Raw genomic sequence first — 21,898 nt, forward strand, 5'->3', positions numbered from 1 at the left:
ACGAAAAAATATATAGTCTATCTCGTAATATTGGATGCACCCAAAATTCTCTTTGCCTCTGCCATCGTCTTTTATAGCGACGATAGAGGAGCCACACACAAGCAATCACTTCCACATCCATTTCCAAACCGAGCCAGTGCGCACGCTCCGCTAAACGCTCATCGAACGCTGAGCTAACGCGCGTTGAAAAACGCCTAGTGTGTACACAGCCTAAAGGTGAAGGAAAACATTCATATTTTTGAATAAAGTTGCTGGAATAAGTACAAAAGGTGTCATTGTGTGCATATATATAGATTAAAGAGTTCCAATTTAGTAAGTAACTTAATCATTTACTTAAAACATCATTACACTCATACATGTACAATTTTGTTTAATCCCAACAACTTCTTGGTGTGCTAATTTTTATGGCAATGAATGTATTTTTAAATCATATAGTATATTGATAATTTAAGGACATATCATACAGAAACATATTTTATGTAGTAATGAAACAGCAATTAGAAATCCATAGTCACACAAGCATTAAATTAGAACTTTCTTGCTAGTTCTATGAATGAATAAGCTTTTTTCAACTAAAAAGACCATAATATTGGGAGTGGGACATATATTTTATATGCCACTCTCAAAATCCCTATCACCTCCTTCTGGGAAAGGTAAAGGAAGAGTCTCCCTCTCATTTGAAAACATGAATTTTAGCCCAATTATAAAGTTAATCAAATCATATTACTGAGATCTGTCTGAAAAAATTAGTCACAAATAATACTCCTAAAAAAGAAAAGGGCTCTTTTGAAATCTTATCCAAATCTTGATGTCCTGTAACAATATTATAATATATAATTTTAATCTACTTGAACGTAAAAATGTTGGCATTTAATTTACACTGTGGAAATCATAACCCTTCAGTGATTCAAAGAAGAAATAAAAGTGAATCTTCCACTAAAACAAAACTTCACACAAAATGTTATCCAAGCATAATTTTTATGCAGATTTATAATAATATGAATTAAAAATATATATATATAAAAGAATTTTGCTTTGTGATTTTAAATTAATATTACTGTAAATCAGCATATAAAAATTATGCTATATAAGAATATTAAAAATAAATTTTAAAAATAATAATACATATACGGTATATTTTTTAAAGATTTATTTTTAATAAAATATGACTTTAAAATATCAATAATACCAAATTACAGATTACAATTCATAAATTCTTAGCTTCACATATAATACATATAAAAATAAATATTAAAACACCTGTATATACTGTACATTGAATTCAATATTTCTCATTACTACTTTCCACATAACAAAAATTCCAATTGCAATAAACTATTTTTTTTAATTTTAATATAAAGATTAAAGCTTCCTTTATTATCAATCAAATTTTATAATCACTAATTATTAAAATATTAATTACTGATCAACAACTAAGACAAACTGTAAACAAAATCAGTTACATATACTTATTTCTCAGTTGTTTTTTTACTATGTATCATTATCAAGCAAAACAATATTTCTTTAATTTTCAGCTTTAATAGAAAATTATTAAAATTAACTCTATATAATAATATTAAAATAATAATAAATACAGTTCTTCTAGGAGTTAATTTCTTGAAGAAAGGCTATATTTTATTATTATTTAATTACAAAAATTATATATATATTACATAAACTGTTATTGAGAATCTAACTTTTTAAAGTTAAACCTGATAAGCTTAATTATAAATTTTAATCAACATTATTGTGTTTTAATAATTATAATAAAGTAAATCAAAAAAGAAAAGAATGAAATCTTACAAATCCATTAATTTAATATAAAGCTAATTATCAATATTAACCTATACTTAGACTTTCTACTATGAGATACAGTTTTATTTATTTATTATATCACAAACAGAAAATGTTCAAGGGCAAATGAATTCCACTCCCCAAACCAACCCATATCCTAAACACAATAAATAAAAATTTAAAACAATATTTAAGAATTATAAAGTATTATGTACTTGTACAAAACTTTTTATATCACATATGATCAAGATAAACCATATGTTCAATATTAATCAAACTATGAAAATGATAAAAGAATGAACTATGAAATATATTTAAACAATTAAAAGTAACATAAGTACATGATAAATTACAGGTATGTCTACGAGGAACTCTGATGGGCAACCAATCAGGTAGAATATGACCATTAAAATATTTTAAAAAGTGAGCAATCAAAACATTTAATTCTTTATTAAGAATGAGGAGTTCTAATTTAGCCCTGACAACACACTACGCCACTGCTACCATCCCCCATTTGTAAGTAAAACTAGTGGTGATAAATAATTTTTAGTGTCAAAAAAAAATTTAAAACTGGCAAAATGGTTAGTGGTTTTTTTTTATTTTCAAGAATGTCCCCTGAAAATGTTTCTCATAGTATCAAAATTTGCTTCCATAGGCACTTGTCTACTTTTCCTATGCATAAAAACATCTCTAGGTATGACAAAACCACCATAGAGTGCTACAATATATTGCTAAAGTTTTAACTATTTTGTCTATATGGTATTTAAATGATAATTTGTTATCAAATATTCCAAGATCATTATGGACTGTACTGTACATATATTATATCTATATTATAAAGTTTAAAAAATTTATACAAGATTTAGCCAGATAACAATAGAAATAAACTATTTGTTAAAAATTTATTAAATTTCTGAATGATTAAGATTTGTTTAATTTTTCTATCCAATTCACTATGCTATTTTTATACAATTTTCAAAACAAAAAAATTTTTTATCCTCTAAAATTAAATATTTCATCAATGTATGATTTGCCTTATTATCAATGCTACATTTCATAGTCATAATTTACCATATCACAATTCTTTTTCTTTATAAATAACCATATACATGTTTTGATTAAAACCTCTTCAGTTTGGCTTTTGCAGTTACAGAAAAAAATAATAATAATAAGATTACTTGTTCATCTTATAGTTAAAATATATGAAATCATCATGGAAATTATCTGCTAAGTTTTACAACCATGCATCAGTTAATTAATTAATGTCCATGATATATTCTGTGAAATAGGACATTATGGTATTTGAACATTTGTAAATACCATAAATTTTGTTGTTGTTTTGTAAATACCATATTATATCATATATATATGCTTAGCAAAGCTAAAATCCCTGCAAAAAGTATTTGAACATGATGTAAGAAAATAAAATTGTTTAGTTTTAGCTCATTTTATGAGAAAATAAAAATGTATGTTTTATTCATTGGGTTAAGTGTTTATCACTAATTTAAAATGAATAAATAAACTAAACCATTTCCCCCCTAATTTTTTTTTATTTAAGGTAGTATTGGAAAAAAGCTTTTGAACAGGAAATGGAAAAAAATATTTAAATAATAATAATAAAAGGAGCACATACAAAATAATAGAAGTTACTATTTTGTTGGTCTTCCCCTTGATCTTATTACAGCTTTTATACATCTTGGCATTGTCAAAATTAATTCATTGCAGGTTTCTGAAGTTATTTTACTCTAGCTAATTTTAATGGCTTCTTTAAGTTCATCTTTATTAGTTGGTGCTTTTTCATCAAGCAGCATTTTCAATAGGATTTAAATCTGGATTATCTGCAGGCCAGATTAATGTTTTAATGCCCTTAGAATTTTTTATTTGTTTGGCTTGTTGGCATTATTATCCTGAGAAACATCAGTAGCATCATTAAAGTGATCTTTGATTGTTCAAATCGGGAATGATTCTAAAATTTCCTAATACACTTCTTCTATTACAGCCTCATTAAGAATATACTGTATATATTTCCAGGTCTGATAGCTGACATGCAGCCCCAAATCATTAAACTTGTTTGAAACTTAGTAATCTTATTCAAATAGTGTTCTTTAAATTTCTCATCTGCATGTCTCCAAAATGAATTTTCTTGCATCACCACTACACTAAACACACATACGATGCTCAACTGAAAAAATAAGCTTTCCAGTCTTCTATGGTCCAATTTATGTGCTGTCTTGTCCATTGTAAATAATTGTTTCTTTTGTCTCTTGATCAGAAAGGGTTTTCTTTTAGCTTTGAAAAAGTAAAATCCCATGTCATTTTTATTTATTTCTTAGTGTTCTGTCACAAACATTTGTTTTATTATATGATAAAGCTTTTCGTCCTATAGTTTATTTCTTCATATGTATAGTAAATACCAATATGGTTATATTTAAAGGGCAATCACATCACAGGTCATAGGTTAACACACTGATATCCTTTATTTTATATTTCTTTTTTCTCCAAAATGCACATTTTGGACTTAAAGTCCCTCTTCAGTTGGAATAAATAATCATAGTACATAACAAATGTCAGCAAATGATGTACATATTTCAACAATTAAAACATTTTTTTAAAAACATCACATCAAATAATCTAAAACAGGATATTTTAGATTGTTTAATGTGATTCCAGGTTTGTGGCATGATTTGTAAATGCATATGCAAGCAAGGACAGTTGATTCATGCTGTGATATGCCTTGTTACAAACGAAATAAAAGTTTTGTGCTGCCAATGAAACAACATGGAAAAAAGGCATGAGAACTAGCTCCTTGCCAAAAGTGTCATTCAGTACTATGAAAATATATCAGGATGCAGTAAGAAGAAAACTGTTGCCCATTTTATGGAACAAAGTATGAGAAAAAGCACTTTGTATGCCATTTTGCAAAGGTATAAAGAAAGGGGACAAGACAATCACAATAAACTTCCTGGGCACCCTGTCTCTTAATCCACTCTGAAAGTCGTGAATCAAGTCAAAAACTGTATCAATGGGCTCCATAAACTTCCATCAAAATGCATCATCAAATTTGTCATTGCCAAAGACAATTTACCAAAGTTAAGATGTTGGGGATCAAGGAACATAAGAAGCAAACTGCACTGAAATATATAAAGGATGAAGCAGAAAGGGCAAAAAAAAGTTCAGGGAAGTTTATGAAAAAGTCTTAGGAAGAATCTCATTTTTGACGACAAGACTTATTGCCTATTTGCCCCTGAAAACACCCAAGGAAAAAAATATTACTATGATATGAATCCTCAGCATATTGTCTATGAGGAAAAAATTCCACAAGAAATACCTCATTTGGCAGGCCATGGATACCTCTAGGAACATTTCATATGCTTTTGTTTGTGAAGGTACCATCACTGCTTAGGTTTATCTGGAGGAATGTCTGAAAAAACAATGCTTTCCATTGATAAGCACTATTCCAGGAGTAATGTCAACTTCTGACAAGATTTAGCTATGTCATGAAAATTGTAACAGTCTTCTCAGACAGCAAAGGTGTTGAATATATATTTAAAAAGAACAACTCTCCAAAGATCCCATAGGCATGCAGCATTGAGTGCTTTTGTGAAATGCAAAAAGAAGTATCACAAATGAAAAGTTCCTGCTAAAAACATCAAATCTTTCTGCTAGATTTAGGAATTTATCAGCCAAAAAGTTGTGTCCACCTCTGGAAAATTTCTGATGAATCATGCTTTCAAAAACATTCATTCAATTGCATATTATGGCATCAGTGCCAGCAAATAACAATTACTACTTCTTCATAATATTTGTTATTAGATAAAGAATATAGCTGTAAGAATTGTTCTTTATCAGATACACAATCATTAAAGTATGAGTTGCACAACTTAGTCCATTTACTTTCTGTTCACCTCTTAATTTGTTTTCTCACATCATTACTAAATTCTTTGGTTGGGGCCATTGTTTAAGCAAAGACAGGTAAAATATACCAGTATTCACTTAGAAAATGATGCACTCTTAAAGTTAATGGTTTCTTCCATTCAAATTTGAAAGCTCAAATTTGTAAATTTAGAAGTGTTCAAAGTGAATTCTTTTTTTCACTTCCTGTATGTTCAAAAACTTTTTTCCAATATTGCCTTATGTAAATATTTTTTGGGGGAAAAATGGTTTGGTTTATTTATTCATTTAAAACTAATGTGATAAACACTTAATAACCCAATGAATAAAATATATATTTTTGTTTTGAACAATGCATTTTTATTTTCTTGTAAAATGATCTAAAACTTAACAATTTTATTTTCTTATATCATGTTCAAATAAGTTTTTGCCTGGGATTGTAATATGGGATACTACAATCTTCCTGTATTGTCTAAATTGCCAAGATACTGTACATTTACAGATATTAATTAAAACGTTTATTATGTAATTATTCCTGTGTCATAATTTTGTTTTATTTGACATATAATACTTATTTTATATCTGGGAAAATTTGAAAACTTTTTGCAAGATTTTCTGGATCATAATGAAAAAATTCCAATAAACATAGTTCTATAAATACTTCCTTTCCAAGTTACAGCAGTTTGAAAAGTTCTCTGTACAGTTGTTGCACTTCACATGTATTGCTATACATAAAATGAATATCCACCATTTCTGAGTTAGAGTAATAGTTCATTGTATTAAAAACATTTAAAAACAAACATCAAAACCATAGCTTGCCATGATTTGTATTACATAAAAATTTTTAATTACAGCTAACTTAAAATTGCTATAATTTCAAAAGGAAGCATTCTTGGACCTATATGGTTTATATGGAATTTTTCACTTTTATGACTGACAGAACATGCTTTTAATGTTGGTCAAACCTTTCAAATTATATTAATTTTTAAATGTGTCAAAAAAACAATTATTTAATCAAATCAAGTTATTTAAAATTGATATTTTCCATAAAATTTGTGTAAATCCAATGGGTTACAGAAGCTTAAGCCCTTTCCATCAATACAAAACAAAATTAAAAAGTATTTGTTCAAACTTCAAAATGGTTATAAAACAGCAACTGCATACCAGGTTGTGTAAAAATAAATAAGACCTACTTGAACCTTTAACCGATGTGTATAGAAATTAATCTTTCCAATATGAACGTTTTCTTAACCCCTTCTGGGCTCTTCTTCAGGTATAGCTGGATCGAACATCAAATGAAAAATTTGAATAAATCCGAACGCTGCTGAGTTTGAATCACACGGTTCGTTCATTTATTTCATCACGTGATATGTTTGAAAGTGTTTGAAGATAACAATAAAGGTCCATATTCAAGAGAAAGATATTATTAGGATATTTAAAAAACGTGCCATTGAGATACACAATTATCCAATAATGTTCTCACATGTTCCTCAGTACCTTTTATTTTATTTTATTTTTTAACACTTAATAAACAGTATACCGTTGTTACCTCGTATGTAGTGCATTTTGCCATGCCATGGAAAGGCCGATTTCGTCTCTTGAATTAATACACGTGGATGTGTCATATGCCTTAAAAATTTCCATCTCTTCCAACCACTTTAGGTGATGAATATGGGGTGTGGTGACAATTACACATGCTCTATTGAAGTCCGCCACAATTTCGGGATCCATAGCATAGGTGGAGAGTGAGGTGGTGTGTCTGTTGCGTTGTATATCCGAGATATGCTCTTTTATCCTAACCCCTAATGAACGTTTAGTCGATCCTACATATACTAGATCCCTGTTAAACCGGTTATCTCTTAGCGGGATTTGTAAACGCCTGATAGTTTCTCCACCCTGGATCAGTCCTTTTCGTTGCGCAGGATATCGAACAAGGTGCTGCATCTTCTGTATGTCATTTATCGTTATCTTCGAACACTTTCAAACATATCACATGACGAAATAAATGAACAAACCATGCGATTCAAACTCAGCAGCGTTCGGATTTATTCAAATTTTTTCGTTTGATGTTTGATCCAGCTATACCTGAAGAAGAGCCCAGAAAGGGTTAAGAAAACATTTGTATTGGAAAGATTAATTTCTATGCACATCGGTTAAAGGTTCAATTAAGTCTTATTTATCTTCAAAATGGTTTTAAAAAAAACATTTACAATGGCAAATATACTTTATTGGACCATCCACAATATAATCATTGTACATATGTTAATAACAGGTCCATATTAATTATTCAATATGCTTAATTTTTTACTTAGCTTCCTCCTTTGGGTTCTTTTGAATCCACTACTGCATAAGATATATTGAAAACTGAAGTACCTGTTAAAATATACACTGAAGAGCAATTGAATTAGGGAGAGCTAGCGTTATGCAAATTTTGAGTTATGCATAAGCATGAAAGTGATTTGCAGATGGGGTAAGCAGCAGTTTGACAAGCTAAGGAGTGCTGTTAACGGTATCAGTAATAGTCAGAAGCAAAATGGGTAAGAGTAAAGATCTAAGTGCATTTGATCATAGACAAATCGTCAGGGCCTGATGAATGGGTCACTCCATTTCGGAAGTAGTGGAAACACTGGGATTTTCATGCACTACTGTGTCTAGGGTGTACCTTGAGTACGTCAATTCCGGTAAAACCATCACTGCCAGAGTCAACTACCGCAGACAACAGCGTGTGGATGAGCGAGGTCGGCGGTGGCTAGTCCACATTGTAACAGTGGATAGACAGGCCACAGTGCAACAGATCACCTGGCGATTTAACGCTGGTGCACAGCAAGGTGTAAGCTGCCCCACCATACAAAACCATCTTCTCTCAATGGGGTACAGGAGTCATCGTCCTACAAGAGTCCCCCTTCTGACTGCACAAAACAGGGCGCAATGATTAGCATGGGCATGGGAACATCACCAATTGACCTTTGAGATGTGGAAAAAGGTTGCCTGAAGTGATGAGTCAAGATTCACTTTGGTACATACTGATGGCAGAGCATGTGTATGCCATAAAGCACATGAAGCGACAGATCCTTCCTGCCAGCAGGGGACTCTTCAAGCTGGCAGAGGTGGCATTCTTGTGTGGGGACCGTTCACATGGACTGAAATAGGACCCCTGTTACACGTGACAGCGTCGCTGACAGGTGAACATTACCAGGATATCCTTGACGACCATCTGCTCCCGTTTGTTTGTTCTCGACAGCCCAGTACAGAGATTGTCTTTCAACAAGATAATGCACCATGCCATTGCACCCGAATTGTATCGGAATGGTTGGATGAACATTCCACAGACCTGCACGTGCTTTACTGGCCATCACGGTCACCTGACCTCAATCCAATCAAGCACATCTAGGATGCAATTGAGAGAGATGGTCAATGCTCCGACCACCTTCTATCTAATCTTCATGATTTGTGGGAGATTATTCAGGACTCGTGGATATGTATGGCTTCCCACTGCTTCCAGTGTCTTGTGGAGTCCATGCCAAGATGAATTGCAGCCGTCATCAAGGCAAAAGGTTACTACACGCTACTAGGCAGATATCCTTAATTCAATTGATTTTCAGTATATATCTCAATATACTTATGTAATTTATATCAGTGAACTTCGGATATCAAACAGCCATTAAATATTTCACCACAAGATGAAATTATCCATTTGAAATCAACTATCAATAATCACATATAGTTTTACTTTTGAATGCAAAAGTAATAACTCTGATTCTTATTCATCAGAATAAATATAATCCTAACATAAAATAATTTCTAGTTTTACCTTAATTATCTCATAAACAATTGTAATGGTTACAACTATAGACATTAAGATATAAATTTTCATTATTATGGATGTATATGTTAATAAGCTAAATGCAACCTTTAAGTATATACAACTATATAATCATATATGATTATATGAGTTACTTTTAGCTTATTCAATTTTATATTTATAGATAAGTGAAGCAACTAACAGTAACTTGGTGTATGAAATATCTTAACAGTTTATCTTTTATGTACAAATGATGTATACTTCTATACACACAAATTATAATGATTTATGCATACATTAGTCAAAACATGGATTAGAATGAAGCAAAAGGTCGTGCTTCAATTGACAAACCAAACTGACTTATAATTAATATATATATATGTTGATTTAAGATTATTTAAAATAATTTATAATTACTGAAACACATACAAAAACACCAACTTACAATGCTTATTTACAACTTTGATGACTCATAAAAATTTCCCTATTTTGTTGTTTCAGATTACAATCGATCGCTGACACAATACATTTAACATGTTCAAATTACCATTCCCCTCTTTGTGTGCGGCATTTCGTTTGTTTATTCTTTAATTAAATTCAATTGATTAAATCAGTGATTCAAACGTAAACTTTAATTATCAAACATCTGACATCTTAAACGATGTAATGCTCAAAACTTCCTGCGCAGATTTCGGTTTCGTTATGTATACGGAAACAATATTTTTCTTCGTTTATTTAAAATTTTGTTGCGTTATGGATAAATAAAATTTATAAATATAATTACTATTGTGCAATTAAAAAAAAGTATCATAAGCAAAGAATGTGATTTTTCTTATATTTTCTACACCAGATGGCGAAGCATCAGTTTTACTTATCAATTTTACAAACGGCCCAACGGCACTGTTCGCCGTAGCGGCATAATTTGGAACTAAGATTTACCAGACGTTTGTAACGCATACAACTACTATTACGTGACAATTACGTCAACTTTACCACGGGGCGATATAGCCTAGAACCACTATGGGTAAATGTGGCTCTGAGAGCCGCATGCAGCTCTTTTTGAGTTACATGAGGCTCTTACTGAAAGTGTTAATTTCTGCTTTTTATTATTCTTTTTACATTTTTATTTCCACAATTTTGTGAAAATAGGTTTATTTAAAAAATTCAATATTTGTTTTATTATATAATAAAATCGCAGTACAGAACCGCGGTACAGAATAAAAAAGTACAGAACTCTGGCTCCCATGCATTTTGCAAAACATACATTTCGGCTCCCACTGACCTCTTGCTTGCCCACCCCTGGCCTAGAAGCTTACGCCCAACTAGCCGATTCAAGACAAGACAATTTACGAACTTTTCGCTTTTCACACTAATTTTAGCGAATTTTTTAAAAATATTTTCTAACGCCTAAATTTTGCATTTAGTTCTATTTACTTTATTTAGCTCAATGTTTAGTTTTTCCACGAAATTTTTTTTTCTTTTTTTTGATAGCATTAAAGGGCATATATGAAAAAGAGAGCATTATTTCTAAAGATCGTCAATCCCAAAGGATGTGAAAAACGGGAAAATGAGATACAATCCTTTTTGTCCAGTGGCTTGTATTGTTAGGTATCTGAAGTTATTATGTACTGTAATAATTTCTTTCGCTTAATCTCTGATGACGTCTATCAAGGTAGTAGAAATCTTTTGCAAATCCGAACCTTTTCAACAGGAAAAATTAGTCCAAATATAAATAAATAAGTGGATTGTTTCGGACTTCCGAACGATTCAGAAATCGAATGGCCTCCTGGAATGAATTAAATTCGAAGTACGAGGACCTGTACAAATCTTTAAAAAGAACCGAAAAAATAAAATCTGTTCTTTATTTCAAAACTCTTTTCGGCACTTTTTAATGGATGAAATTTCGTGTCGCCTCGGATTAAAACGGAATATTCACTCGTTTCCAACAAGAAAAATTACCAAATTAATTTAGCTACATTACTGCTTTACTAATAACACCTGAAATAAATTTAATTTGTTCGAAAGTTTAGCATGTTCATTTTATTAAAATTTTATTTCCGCACGAAAATACTGTAATCTTATTCTGTATCCAATTTGAGGTTGGCCAAGCCTACAGTGGGAGCGGCGGGTGGCTAGGAGGAGTGAATATGAGGTATAGAATCAGTCTATCCGTGGAAATTTCTCTGCCGATTTAACTTAAACACGAGTAATGAATATTGTAAAGTGGTATCTTTACGGTCTCGATCATCCGACTGTTCTGTTCTATTGGTCGGGATAGTATAAGCCTAAATTCTCATATTAATTTAATGTTATGTCTTCAATTTTATTACAAGCAAGCCTTCAAAAATTGTAAATATATAGACTATTGAATTTTCGAAAAATCCAACTTATATGAAACATTTAAAAATCAAATATAAATCTGATAATTTAAATGTTTTCTTTTTATTTTTAACATTTTATTTTTAAAAAGGAATTAATTTATTGTCGTTAAAAATTATTGCGAGCAATAATGCCATAAAATTTTACTTGTTGAAAAAAATCATCATAATGTAACAGCATGGTTTCGAGAGAACCATCTACTTCTCTGACTCTTATAAGAATTGATTCTTCTAAAATGTCTGATCATAGAAGTTCCATCGATACAGCCAGGATGAGCACAGTGATCAGTGCAATAAGTCTTTTTTCAAAAAAATTTAGTGAAAACAATACACCTCGGTGTCGCATATGTTTTTCTTCGGGAGGAGGATTACTATCCGCATGTCATTGCAAAGGATCCATAGGACTGTTTCACAACCAATGTTTAGGAAAATGGATACAATCGACTGATAACGATATTTGCGAAATATGTCACGCTCGTTTTCGCGTCCGTTTCTTGCCAAGCGTAAATTTTGTTTAAAGCTTTTTATTTATTTATTGTTTATCATTTTTACATTTCAACACTTTCTACGTTAATTAATTTATCACGACAGAATTTCACCGATTGGTATCAAAGTCCCAACAATACTCAAAAAAATAGCATAAAAACCGACATCGCTTTATTATTGGTACTTTCGTTAGTTGCCATTACAATTCTAATCGTTTGCATTAAAGAAGTCATTATTTTCTTTAAAGAAGATAATTGGTTACTAGCAATGTGCATCCTTTTCTTTTGCGTAATTTTGATAACAATTTTTGTCTTTCAGGTTTACGTGGAAATCATGTAAAATTAAATTTTGTATTAACGAAATCTTCAGATAAAACTTTATTCTGTTAATATTTGACATATTTCATTTTTCTGTAGACGTCATATCATAAACTATGAAGATTGGCTAAGGGATAATTACAAAGTCGAGATATTACCCGAGCAGGAGCAAAATGAATTGAAATATTCAACAAGTTTCTTATCGAGTAAGTAAATTGTTCATTTTAATGAAATAATGACTGTATATAATGTATAACCAGAGAGATTTCACGCAAATAAGAGGTTTTATGATTATTCAACAAAATATTTCTTTATATATATATTTTTTTTGCGTTTAATGAAAATTTACCATATAATGATAGCAGGTAAGAATCTACAAAATTGTCTTTGGTGTCCAAGTAAATGTACCTGAAGATAATTTCTATAATATAGATTTATTTTACAAGAATTTATATGCAGTTAAATTTTGGCGCAATTAACTAAGTTTATTTTATCATATTGTTAAATATCTGATGACCAATGTGAGAATACAGTGTCTAGAATACATAGTGTATTAACCCTCAATAAAATGAATATAAAGTCCAGTTCCTAGTTCGCCCCACCAGAAGACGTTAAAATCAACTAAAAAGCACTTTTGTTATGTTTGTATTAGTTTGAATTACAGGGTGTAGAATAGCTAGTGTATCAACTGGTTACAGAAACAGGCTGTAGAAAAGTTCGCTTTTGTCAGTTGGTGCTATCAGCATTAGATATGGGAAATCGAGTTCTGCCTCTGAAATGGAAATTTTTGGAACTGTTCCGATGGAACGGTTTCTCGAAACTTCTTAGTCTGTTGGACTAAATGGTTCCTTCCCGGTTTTATTTAAATATGTATAATAGAATGTTCATTTCTCTGTTCTAAGTTTTTTGATCGATCTGCATCAAATTTTTCATGTTTATTCTCTGGGATCTCAATGAAAATATAGACTTCCATGAAACTTGGATACCCCACCATCTCCTTATTTGATCTCTTTTACACTTCGTGATAAACATAACAATGATAGGCTAAATATCCAAACTTTAATATGGTTTACATTTTAACGTTTTGCTTTCTTACTGTTTGGCCGAGCAATACCAAACATATCTGCTAGTTTCTAATAAAAACAAATGATTATGAACTCTAATAAAAATATAAATTTAAAATACACAAAATTAATTTTATTATTCCTAAAAACTCGTGGAACATTTTCATTTAGTTCAAATCCAGATAAAAAGTTCACTGTTGCATGAAAAGCCGTATTCATAAAAATACAAAATGAAGATTGCGTTAATATAAATAGTTCTGAGTAAGTCTCTCGATACTTGATATGGAACTATTTCTAGTAGTTCCGAGTCGGAAGGGTTCCCACCCCGAACTCCTGATTTCTAAGGCACGTTTTCAATTATAAACAGTGCTTCGTATTAAAATAATAAGGGTTTCTTTTAATTTGTTGTCATGAAAAATTTTGCACAATTATGGTATGGCATATATTATCATCGAAGTTTGACCTTACGAAATTGATCTAAAGATCGTTTTAATTGAAATATAAACATAGTTTCGTGATTGCACTGTACATAAAATTACAAATCAACAATTTTTTCAAACCTTCGCTATTTACAAGTTATAAATACTAAATCAATCATATAGGAAAAGAAGACCAACTTAAAAAGAAAGAGAATGTAAATCATGACAATATAATAGTTTTTAAGTTAATTAGTTTATTTATTTTTATCTTACTGGCAGTTTATCTTTATTGACAGTTCAACATTTATCTCTTCAAAATTTATTTTTTATCATTTTCAGTATCTAAAAAGAAGTTTGCTATAAAAGGTCTAATCAAATGAGAATAAATTTACCCAAAAAACTAAACGAACGATTAGACGTTAAAATAAGACATATACAGATAATAATATAAATACACTCACTGGCCAATGAATTAGAACCAGTAGTTTAATATTTTATTAGACCACCTTTAGCTCGAATTACATCATTTACTCGATTTGGCATGGATTCTACAAGGTGCCGAAGTACTTCTAAGTCCAATGCACAATAGGAATTCACTAGATCTTCCTTTAGTTCGCGTAGATTTGACGAAAGCGGACTTTGCTGGCGGATCTGTCGTTCTAACACGTCCCATACGTTCTTGATGGGGTTAAAATCTGGGCTCTGTGGGGGCCAGTGTGGGTGGCGAAAGTCTTCTTCATGCTCGCTGAACCACTGCTGAACAATTCGTGCGCGATGGATAGTAGCGTTGTCATCAAAGAAAGAGCCGTCACATGCAGGAAAAAATGAAACATAGCAAGATGAACTTAATCGGCAACAAGTTCAAATACTCGTTGGAAGTCACCTGGCCTTTCAGGAATATCAGCGGACCAGTTCCGTCCCAACAAAACTTATCCCATACTGTGAGATCGCCTATCCGCGCGTATCGACAGGATGTCCGAGTCGCTCCGAAGCGTGAGTGGGTACGTTTGGCACAGATAAACTGCACAGTTACAAGAAATTAACCCGGTTTATTATAACAAAAAATATCTCTTACAACATTAACATTAAGACACGGGTGGCAGAGGCCAAATCTTTTGGGTCCCTTGTTCTTGATGATGAAGGTCCAAAGAGGAAAGTTCTCTAATGTTTTCGCAGGAGTCGACGGCCCGGGGCGTAGCGAGGAAGTTCGAAGAGGACACTTAGTTCGCAACGAGAATAAACCTTTCGAGGCGAGTGTAGCACATCCAAAGGCACGAGAGAGAAGCCCCGTTTTTTGCCAAATTCGGATTTTTATCAGCTTTTTCCCGGTCTCAGATCGAACATTCCGGTAAGTCGATTACGACTCACCTCCGCTTTCCGATTGGTTTCCACTCGTTACGAAATGTAACGAGATCAGAACCCAGATCGCGGGATGAGTCAACACCGACTGATAATTCGATCCCCATCGAAGATGTTCGATCTCAGGACTTATGTTAAAACAATAGAAGAATAATGTGAGATTCTCTCTTTTCTAACAATTCTGCCCAACATGTCCTTATATGGGCATGAAGTTTATAGCCTTTGCTTAAATCGTTTTATAAATTTTTATCTACAAACATTTTTATTATTTTTTATTTTTAGTATGGTTCCAGCTCACTTCCGGAACCCCACAATACCATAACACTCCCACTAGAACCTTGATGAGTTAATGAGGCAAGCAGGGTCCATTGCTTCATGGGGCTCCCTCCAAACCCTCTGTCTATCGTCGGTACAGAATAAGTGTGTTGTCTGACCATATTACTCTTCTACAGTCCTCAGATGTCCAATCACGGCATTGTTGGCACCACTGTAGACGAACTTTCCGGTCCTTCACAGAAATCGGTGGTTTTCTTATAGGCCTGAAACTGTTCATACCGACTCTTTTCAGTTCCCTGCACATAGTTTGGGTAGATATGAGTCAGGGACGGGATTCGAGGAAGTCTTTTTTTCCATACTAGCCTTTTCAGACGACGTCGGTCACGTTCCTGATTAACTGTTTTGGAACCACAGTTACTTCCTTTAAACATCGATTGCAGGTCATTTTTTCACCGATTGAATACTCGGAATATCCACCTTTGGAAAACTAGTCAGCTCTATAGTTCTTGACATCGTGGATCCAGCGAGAAGGGCATTCACAATCAGCCCTTTTTGAAACTCCATCAAGTCCTTCGTTTTTCTCATTTTCATAAACTTAATGACCGTACTGACCAACAGCATTCTTAAATAGGAGCTTATGAACATGTGGTAACTCATATGACTCAAGTATTTTGTAAATAAGCTGCAAAATTACATTTACTTAATATGCATGGGAATTTCTAATTCATTGGCCAGTGAGTGTACAATTTATATTTTTATTATTAAGCATGACATATCTGATGACCAATGTGAGGATATAGTGTCTAGAATACATATTGTATCAACCCTAAATAGTGACTTAAAATAATGACATATTTTATTATAAAACTAGCGGATGAGCCTGGCGTTGCCCGTGCAAAAAGTAACAACAAAGATTAAGATTATTAGATTATTTCGTATTTCTAACCCTTCTATTACATTATATTATAGTATTTGATTTATATAACTACAAAGGTTATCTTACGTAAGAGTTTATCACATAAAGTCACCAATCTAACACATTTAAAAAATTTTTTAAATTGTGTACAGAATAAGAATTAAGAGTTATTTCAGCCTACTATTGTCATGTTTATCGCAATATGCGATAAACATGACAATGGTAGGCTGGTATGAAATGATACAATTTCATTGGTCAGGTAAACACCAATTAAAAATATGATATCTTAAATTTTTTAAGATATCATATTTTTTCCTAATGTTAACTCTAAGAAACAGTATCATTCACAGTCGAATATCAAGTGATAATCTAACGAATGAAATTTCACAAAAAACGGACCAAATATTTANATCTTAAATTTTTTAAGATATCATATTTTTTCCTAATGTTAACTCTAAGAAACAGTATCATTCACAGTCGAATATCAAGTGATAATCTAACGAATGAAATTTCACAAAAAACGGACCAAATATTTAAACTTGGCATTCTCGAAAACCACTTAAAACATATTTTGTCCTCGCAGGTAACCTTGTACAGTATTATGAAGTTTTCCTATTCGAATGCTACCATACCGCTAGTTCAATAGAAATTCGAGACTTTTTTAACTTTTAACGCGCTGTTTTCTTTAACTCTTTCCGCCCTGTGGGCACTAAGAGGGCCTCTTTTTGCAAGCCCATTATGGATTCTTCCAGGCCACAATGGGGTGGCTGGGTGGTGAGGGACGGATTTGTTATATCCGGACGGACCACCCCCGAAAAATTCCTGGGGATTATTCGACCCGTCCGGATTCGATTCCGGATTCCTGCTTGCTGCCACCTTGACCGCTCGGCCATCCGGCCATTTGAAATTCACAACTGTTGCAGAAAGGTGTTGAAATAATTTAACCAAAAGTAATAGTTGACCTCCTCCCGGAGAGAGAAAATGGTCGACGACCACTAATTAATACTGGTGTACTATTAATATTTGGAAAGTGATCTGTGTTAGATTGGTTGTAGTGATCGACGTTACTAACCTTAACGTCCGAAATATTTCATATGACTTGTTTACATTAAAAAATCTTGTAAAAATGAGAGAATAATCGTTTTCATGTGATAATAAAGTGTTTATATTTTGAAAGAGGTTGTATAAGCTACGTTGAAATATGCTCTCGTTTATAGAAAAATTATTGGGCTGCAATTTGAAAAAATTGTAGACCTATAAATTCCCACTGTCATCTGTCTATCTGTCATTCTTTAATCTCAAGAAAAGAGTTAGATAGATCAAAGTCGAAACCACACATGGAAAACTTAGGGACAGAAGGCACGGATTAACTATAGAGAAACTTCCGGTTTGGACCGAAAGTTATGTTACTTCGATTCAAAATTTCCCTTGAAGAGAGTTAGATAACCGGCACGACTCTATTGCTAACAGGAAAAGTATGATATACAAGGGCAAGATACCACTAAAAGAATTGAGAACATTCTGACGAAAATTTGTAGCCTGACATTGTGACGATGTCACAATAAATAACTGCTCGTTAGAATTAGTTTGATTTATTATTAAAGCTTTTTATTAACTTACTTTGTCCGTCTGTTCAGGTAAAAAGTTGCAATTCATCTATTTCCCAATTTCCGATGTAGTTGAAACTTTGCACACGTGTATTGCCAACGACAGTGCATTTTTAATAGTTTTTTACATACATTTTTAACAATTAGCAAAAAATTAGCGAATAATTAAAATTTGTAAATAAAATTTGATAACAGATGGCGCTACAACACATGACCGTTATTTGCCAGAAACAAAAGTGATGACAAAGAATTACGTGGTTCTCCTGTTACAACAAATCAGGCTCTGAAAGACAATCGTTGGCGGGATAACCGTAGCAGGAAGTGGCAAAATGTAAAGATATTAATATGGTTATCTCTCCAAATAGCTAAAATGCACCTTTAATTTGTAAGAAAATATAAAACATATACATAAAAGATATTAGTCTTCATTACTTTTATTAACCACCTTAGCAATTTCGCATGCAATAAAAGCTGTCATGTTCAAGGTAGCATTATATCCCAAAGTAATTGAGAGGACTAATCACTCACTACATCAAATTTAAACGACTTAAAGCTTTTTTTTTAATCAAAACCAATCTCACAGAGAACAATATTCATAAAATTAAATGCTAAACTAAGAAGAATTTTGATAGTNAGTTTTACTGCTCAACTACTTTTACTGATTCCACTTTCGCATAGCGTTGTCATGAATATAATTTTTAAGGCTGCTACGTGAGAGAGGGATGTGAGTGTGGTCCGAGTCAGTTTCCTTTGCAGCCGACTTCGCCTCAGTGTTGGCGTTTTCATTTCCTAGTACGCCAGTATGGCCAGGAACAAATATAAAAATTATCTTATTTACACGATTTTTAATATGGTGCTGGATATATGCGATTTTATTCTATTGCAATTGGGATTTAATAGAGCTTTCAGGACAGACAGAATCACTATAAATGTTGATAGACAGAGTTTTGTTTGGTAGTGAAGTGGCCCACTGAACAGCTTGGTAGTCAGCATCTTGTTCATCTTGATAGATGGAGGTATATGGGTTGTATCTGTACCTTCTAACATTTTTTTGGCAAAATATGTAAGTTTGGAGAGATACTTGAGCCGACAAGAAGGGAGCTTTTGGACCCATTTGTGTAGATGTTGATGTCTGCAAGATTATCCACGGAGGAAGCAGATGACACCAAAAAACCTTGTTTACAGAATGATGATCAGAGATAGTAGGGTAATTGCAATGTGGTAGCGTATGAACAGCCGAAGATAGGAGTAGAGACCGTTGTTGAGCCTTGACGTTTGTAGTTCTGATGTAGTTTAGAACCTTTTCTATAATATGTAGTGGCAAAGGAAGGAGCTCTACTAGTATCAGAGAGGCATTAGTAAAAACAGTTCTGCAGTACTTTATAATTCTGGTGGCAAACTGGCTTTGGAGAGAGAGTAATTTACTTGCTACTGAATTTTTACTAGTTATATGACCACAGCCAGAGGCTGCGTAAAATAGCATTGGTTGTATTGCCCCATCATATAGTTTTATAAGCTTTATTATTCAGTCCCCAGGTGCACCTATCACATTTTAGCAGCATGTAGTTTATTTTCTTGGCCTTAGACAAGATGTAATCAATATGGCAACGAAATGTGGTTTCTCTCTATTCTCTCTTGTTTTATTTTGTATCACTTTTCTGTTTACACGTGCACTAACTAGTCGATCTCGCAGTTTTTTGTGTCTTTTGTGAAAATTAAAATTAATATAAAAATAAATATTTTGACGTTGATTAATGATAATAATAATAATAGTAATATTGTTAATAATTAAAAAATAAAGTTCTTAAAATAAATTGTTCATTCAAATTCATTAAATTTTTATATTTTTAAATTTGATCACCTAAAGTCTTTTATAAATAATAGTACATATTAATTAACTAATTAATAATTATATATTTTGGACCTAAGGTTTTTAAGGTTTATAAAAAAATTTTTTTGGTTAAAATCTTTTTATAAAATCATGCCAGAATATTACGTAAGATAGGGAAGGGGAGGGGGATCAAAGATAATATTACTTTTTCTTACACAAGGGTGGGTGGGGGTCAAGAATGGCCAAAATCGCCCTTACGTAATTTATGGACGGCCCTGTAGTAACCTCTGTAACTTTAGCAGGAAGTGGCAAAATGTAAAGATATTAATATGGTTATTTCTCCAAATAGCTAAAATACACATTTGATTTGTAAGAAAATATAAAACATATACATAAAAGTTAGTCTTCATTACTTTTATTAACCACCTTAGCAATTTCGCAGGCAATAGAAGCTGTCGTGTTCAAGGTAGCATTATATCCCAAAGTAATTGAGATGACTAATCACTCACTACATCAAATTTAAACGACTTAAAGCTTCTTATTTTTAATCGAAACCAATCTCACAGAGAACAATATACATAAAATTAAATGCTAAACTAAGAATTTCGATAGTTCAGTGTTACATGCATATAGTATAACTAAAAAGTAAAAAATAAATTTTCTTCAGCTTTCACAATATTTTTGGTCGCATAATACCAACTACTGTATACTATCTGACTACTGTCGCAAATACGACTAATGTGTATATCACATATATACAATATTGCAAATAATTATATATGTTATTACTTAATTCATCCATTAATTCATCCCAAAGGTCTTATCATTTTGATTTATATATAGACTATATATTATATAATGTTAAGTAAATTTTACTTCTTATATTCGACTTCCATAAATAGCATTATAACAAGAATATTATTAAAATTTATTGTTTATTGTTTACAAAGAAATTTTTTAAAATCATCACATCTAAAATATGTGGAGAATTTGAGTACAAGAAAAATTTATTAAATATGGCCGCCTCAGATTTCAATCACTACTTATAACTGTTGAGAGAATCTTCCAGATGTAAAATGGACTAAAGTCGTAATTTTCAATAACACTGCTTGGTAGTGATGATAAAATTATTTGAAAATAATTGTGGAAAACAAAATTCTAATTTATTTAATTTAATACATTCCTGTTTCATTCGTGTACAGTACAGTGTTTAGTAAATTATAACTGTAAATATCCGATAAAATAATACATTTACTTATGTTATGCTATATACCTACATAGTTTTTGCGTAGAATTTTTTTGTTGAATGTAGAATAAAATGGGAAAGAAATTATAACAAAACATTTAATTAATTATTATATTTCAGTTCCGCGTCGAAGTTCCTTCAGTGTCGAAGTTCCTTCATTTCTTAATGAAGACGAAGGAACAAATTACTATCAAATTCATTGCATTTAAAAAGTTAACGTGAACCTAAAAATAATACTTTTATTAATTAATATCGATATATATGTACTAAAGAATTGTCCTATTAATAAAGAGAAATACAAAATTCATAGACTTATCGTATATTGTAGTTTGAGGGTCTTATCATTTTGTCCCGATCAGAAAATATCTGTAGACAGATGAAATCTGACATTCAATTGTCACATTGTTTTCGAATACAAACGAATTTTCATTCGACTAAATTTGGCGCTTTTCTTTTAAAAATTGTAATTTTATAGCCTGTAGAAAACCCGAGAAAGATTATTTTATCGCACA

General features: G+C 31.9%; 2 protein-coding genes across 2 annotated transcripts in view; one reads left to right on the forward strand and one right to left on the reverse strand.

Annotated features, from left to right (window-relative positions):
- The window catches only part of LOC111625094, a 25,063-nt gene extending 14,767 nt beyond the window's left edge, over nucleotides 1-10,296 (reverse strand). The window contains exon 1 of the mRNA XM_023368125.1: nucleotides 9,933-10,296. The gene's annotated coding sequence lies outside the window, so the exon portion shown is untranslated. The remainder of the gene's footprint in view (nucleotides 1-9,932) is intronic.
- A 1,716-nt stretch (nucleotides 10,297-12,012) lies between these two features.
- LOC111625075 (E3 ubiquitin-protein ligase MARCH2-like) lies at nucleotides 12,013-21,595 on the forward strand. The gene is made up of 4 exons (XM_023368104.1): nucleotides 12,013-12,368; nucleotides 12,457-12,686; nucleotides 12,768-12,874; nucleotides 21,507-21,595. The coding sequence occupies exons 1-4, from the start codon at nucleotides 12,045-12,047 to the stop codon at nucleotides 21,593-21,595; spliced, it is 750 nt and encodes a 249-aa protein (XP_023223872.1). The 5' UTR covers nucleotides 12,013-12,044.
- The last annotated feature ends 303 nt before the right edge of the window (nucleotides 21,596-21,898 follow it).

The sequence above is a fragment of the Centruroides sculpturatus genome, unplaced genomic scaffold, assembly GCF_000671375.1.
Source record: "Centruroides sculpturatus isolate CEXI.00-Female unplaced genomic scaffold, Cexi_2.0 scaffold295, whole genome shotgun sequence".
Lineage (NCBI taxonomy): Eukaryota > Metazoa > Arthropoda > Arachnida > Scorpiones > Buthidae > Centruroides > Centruroides sculpturatus.

Coding starts and splice junctions, on each gene's coding strand:
- LOC111625075 (XM_023368104.1), top strand. CDS start 12,045: ATGGTTTCGAGAGAACCATCTACTTCTCTGACTCTTATAAGAATTGAT. Junction 12,687..12,767: donor CAGGTTTACGTGGAAATCAT/GTAAAATTAAAT, acceptor ATTTTTCTGTAG/ACGTCATATCATAAACTATG. Junction 12,875..21,506: donor TTCAACAAGTTTCTTATCGA/GTAAGTAAATTG, acceptor ATTATATTTCAG/TTCCGCGTCGAAGTTCCTTC.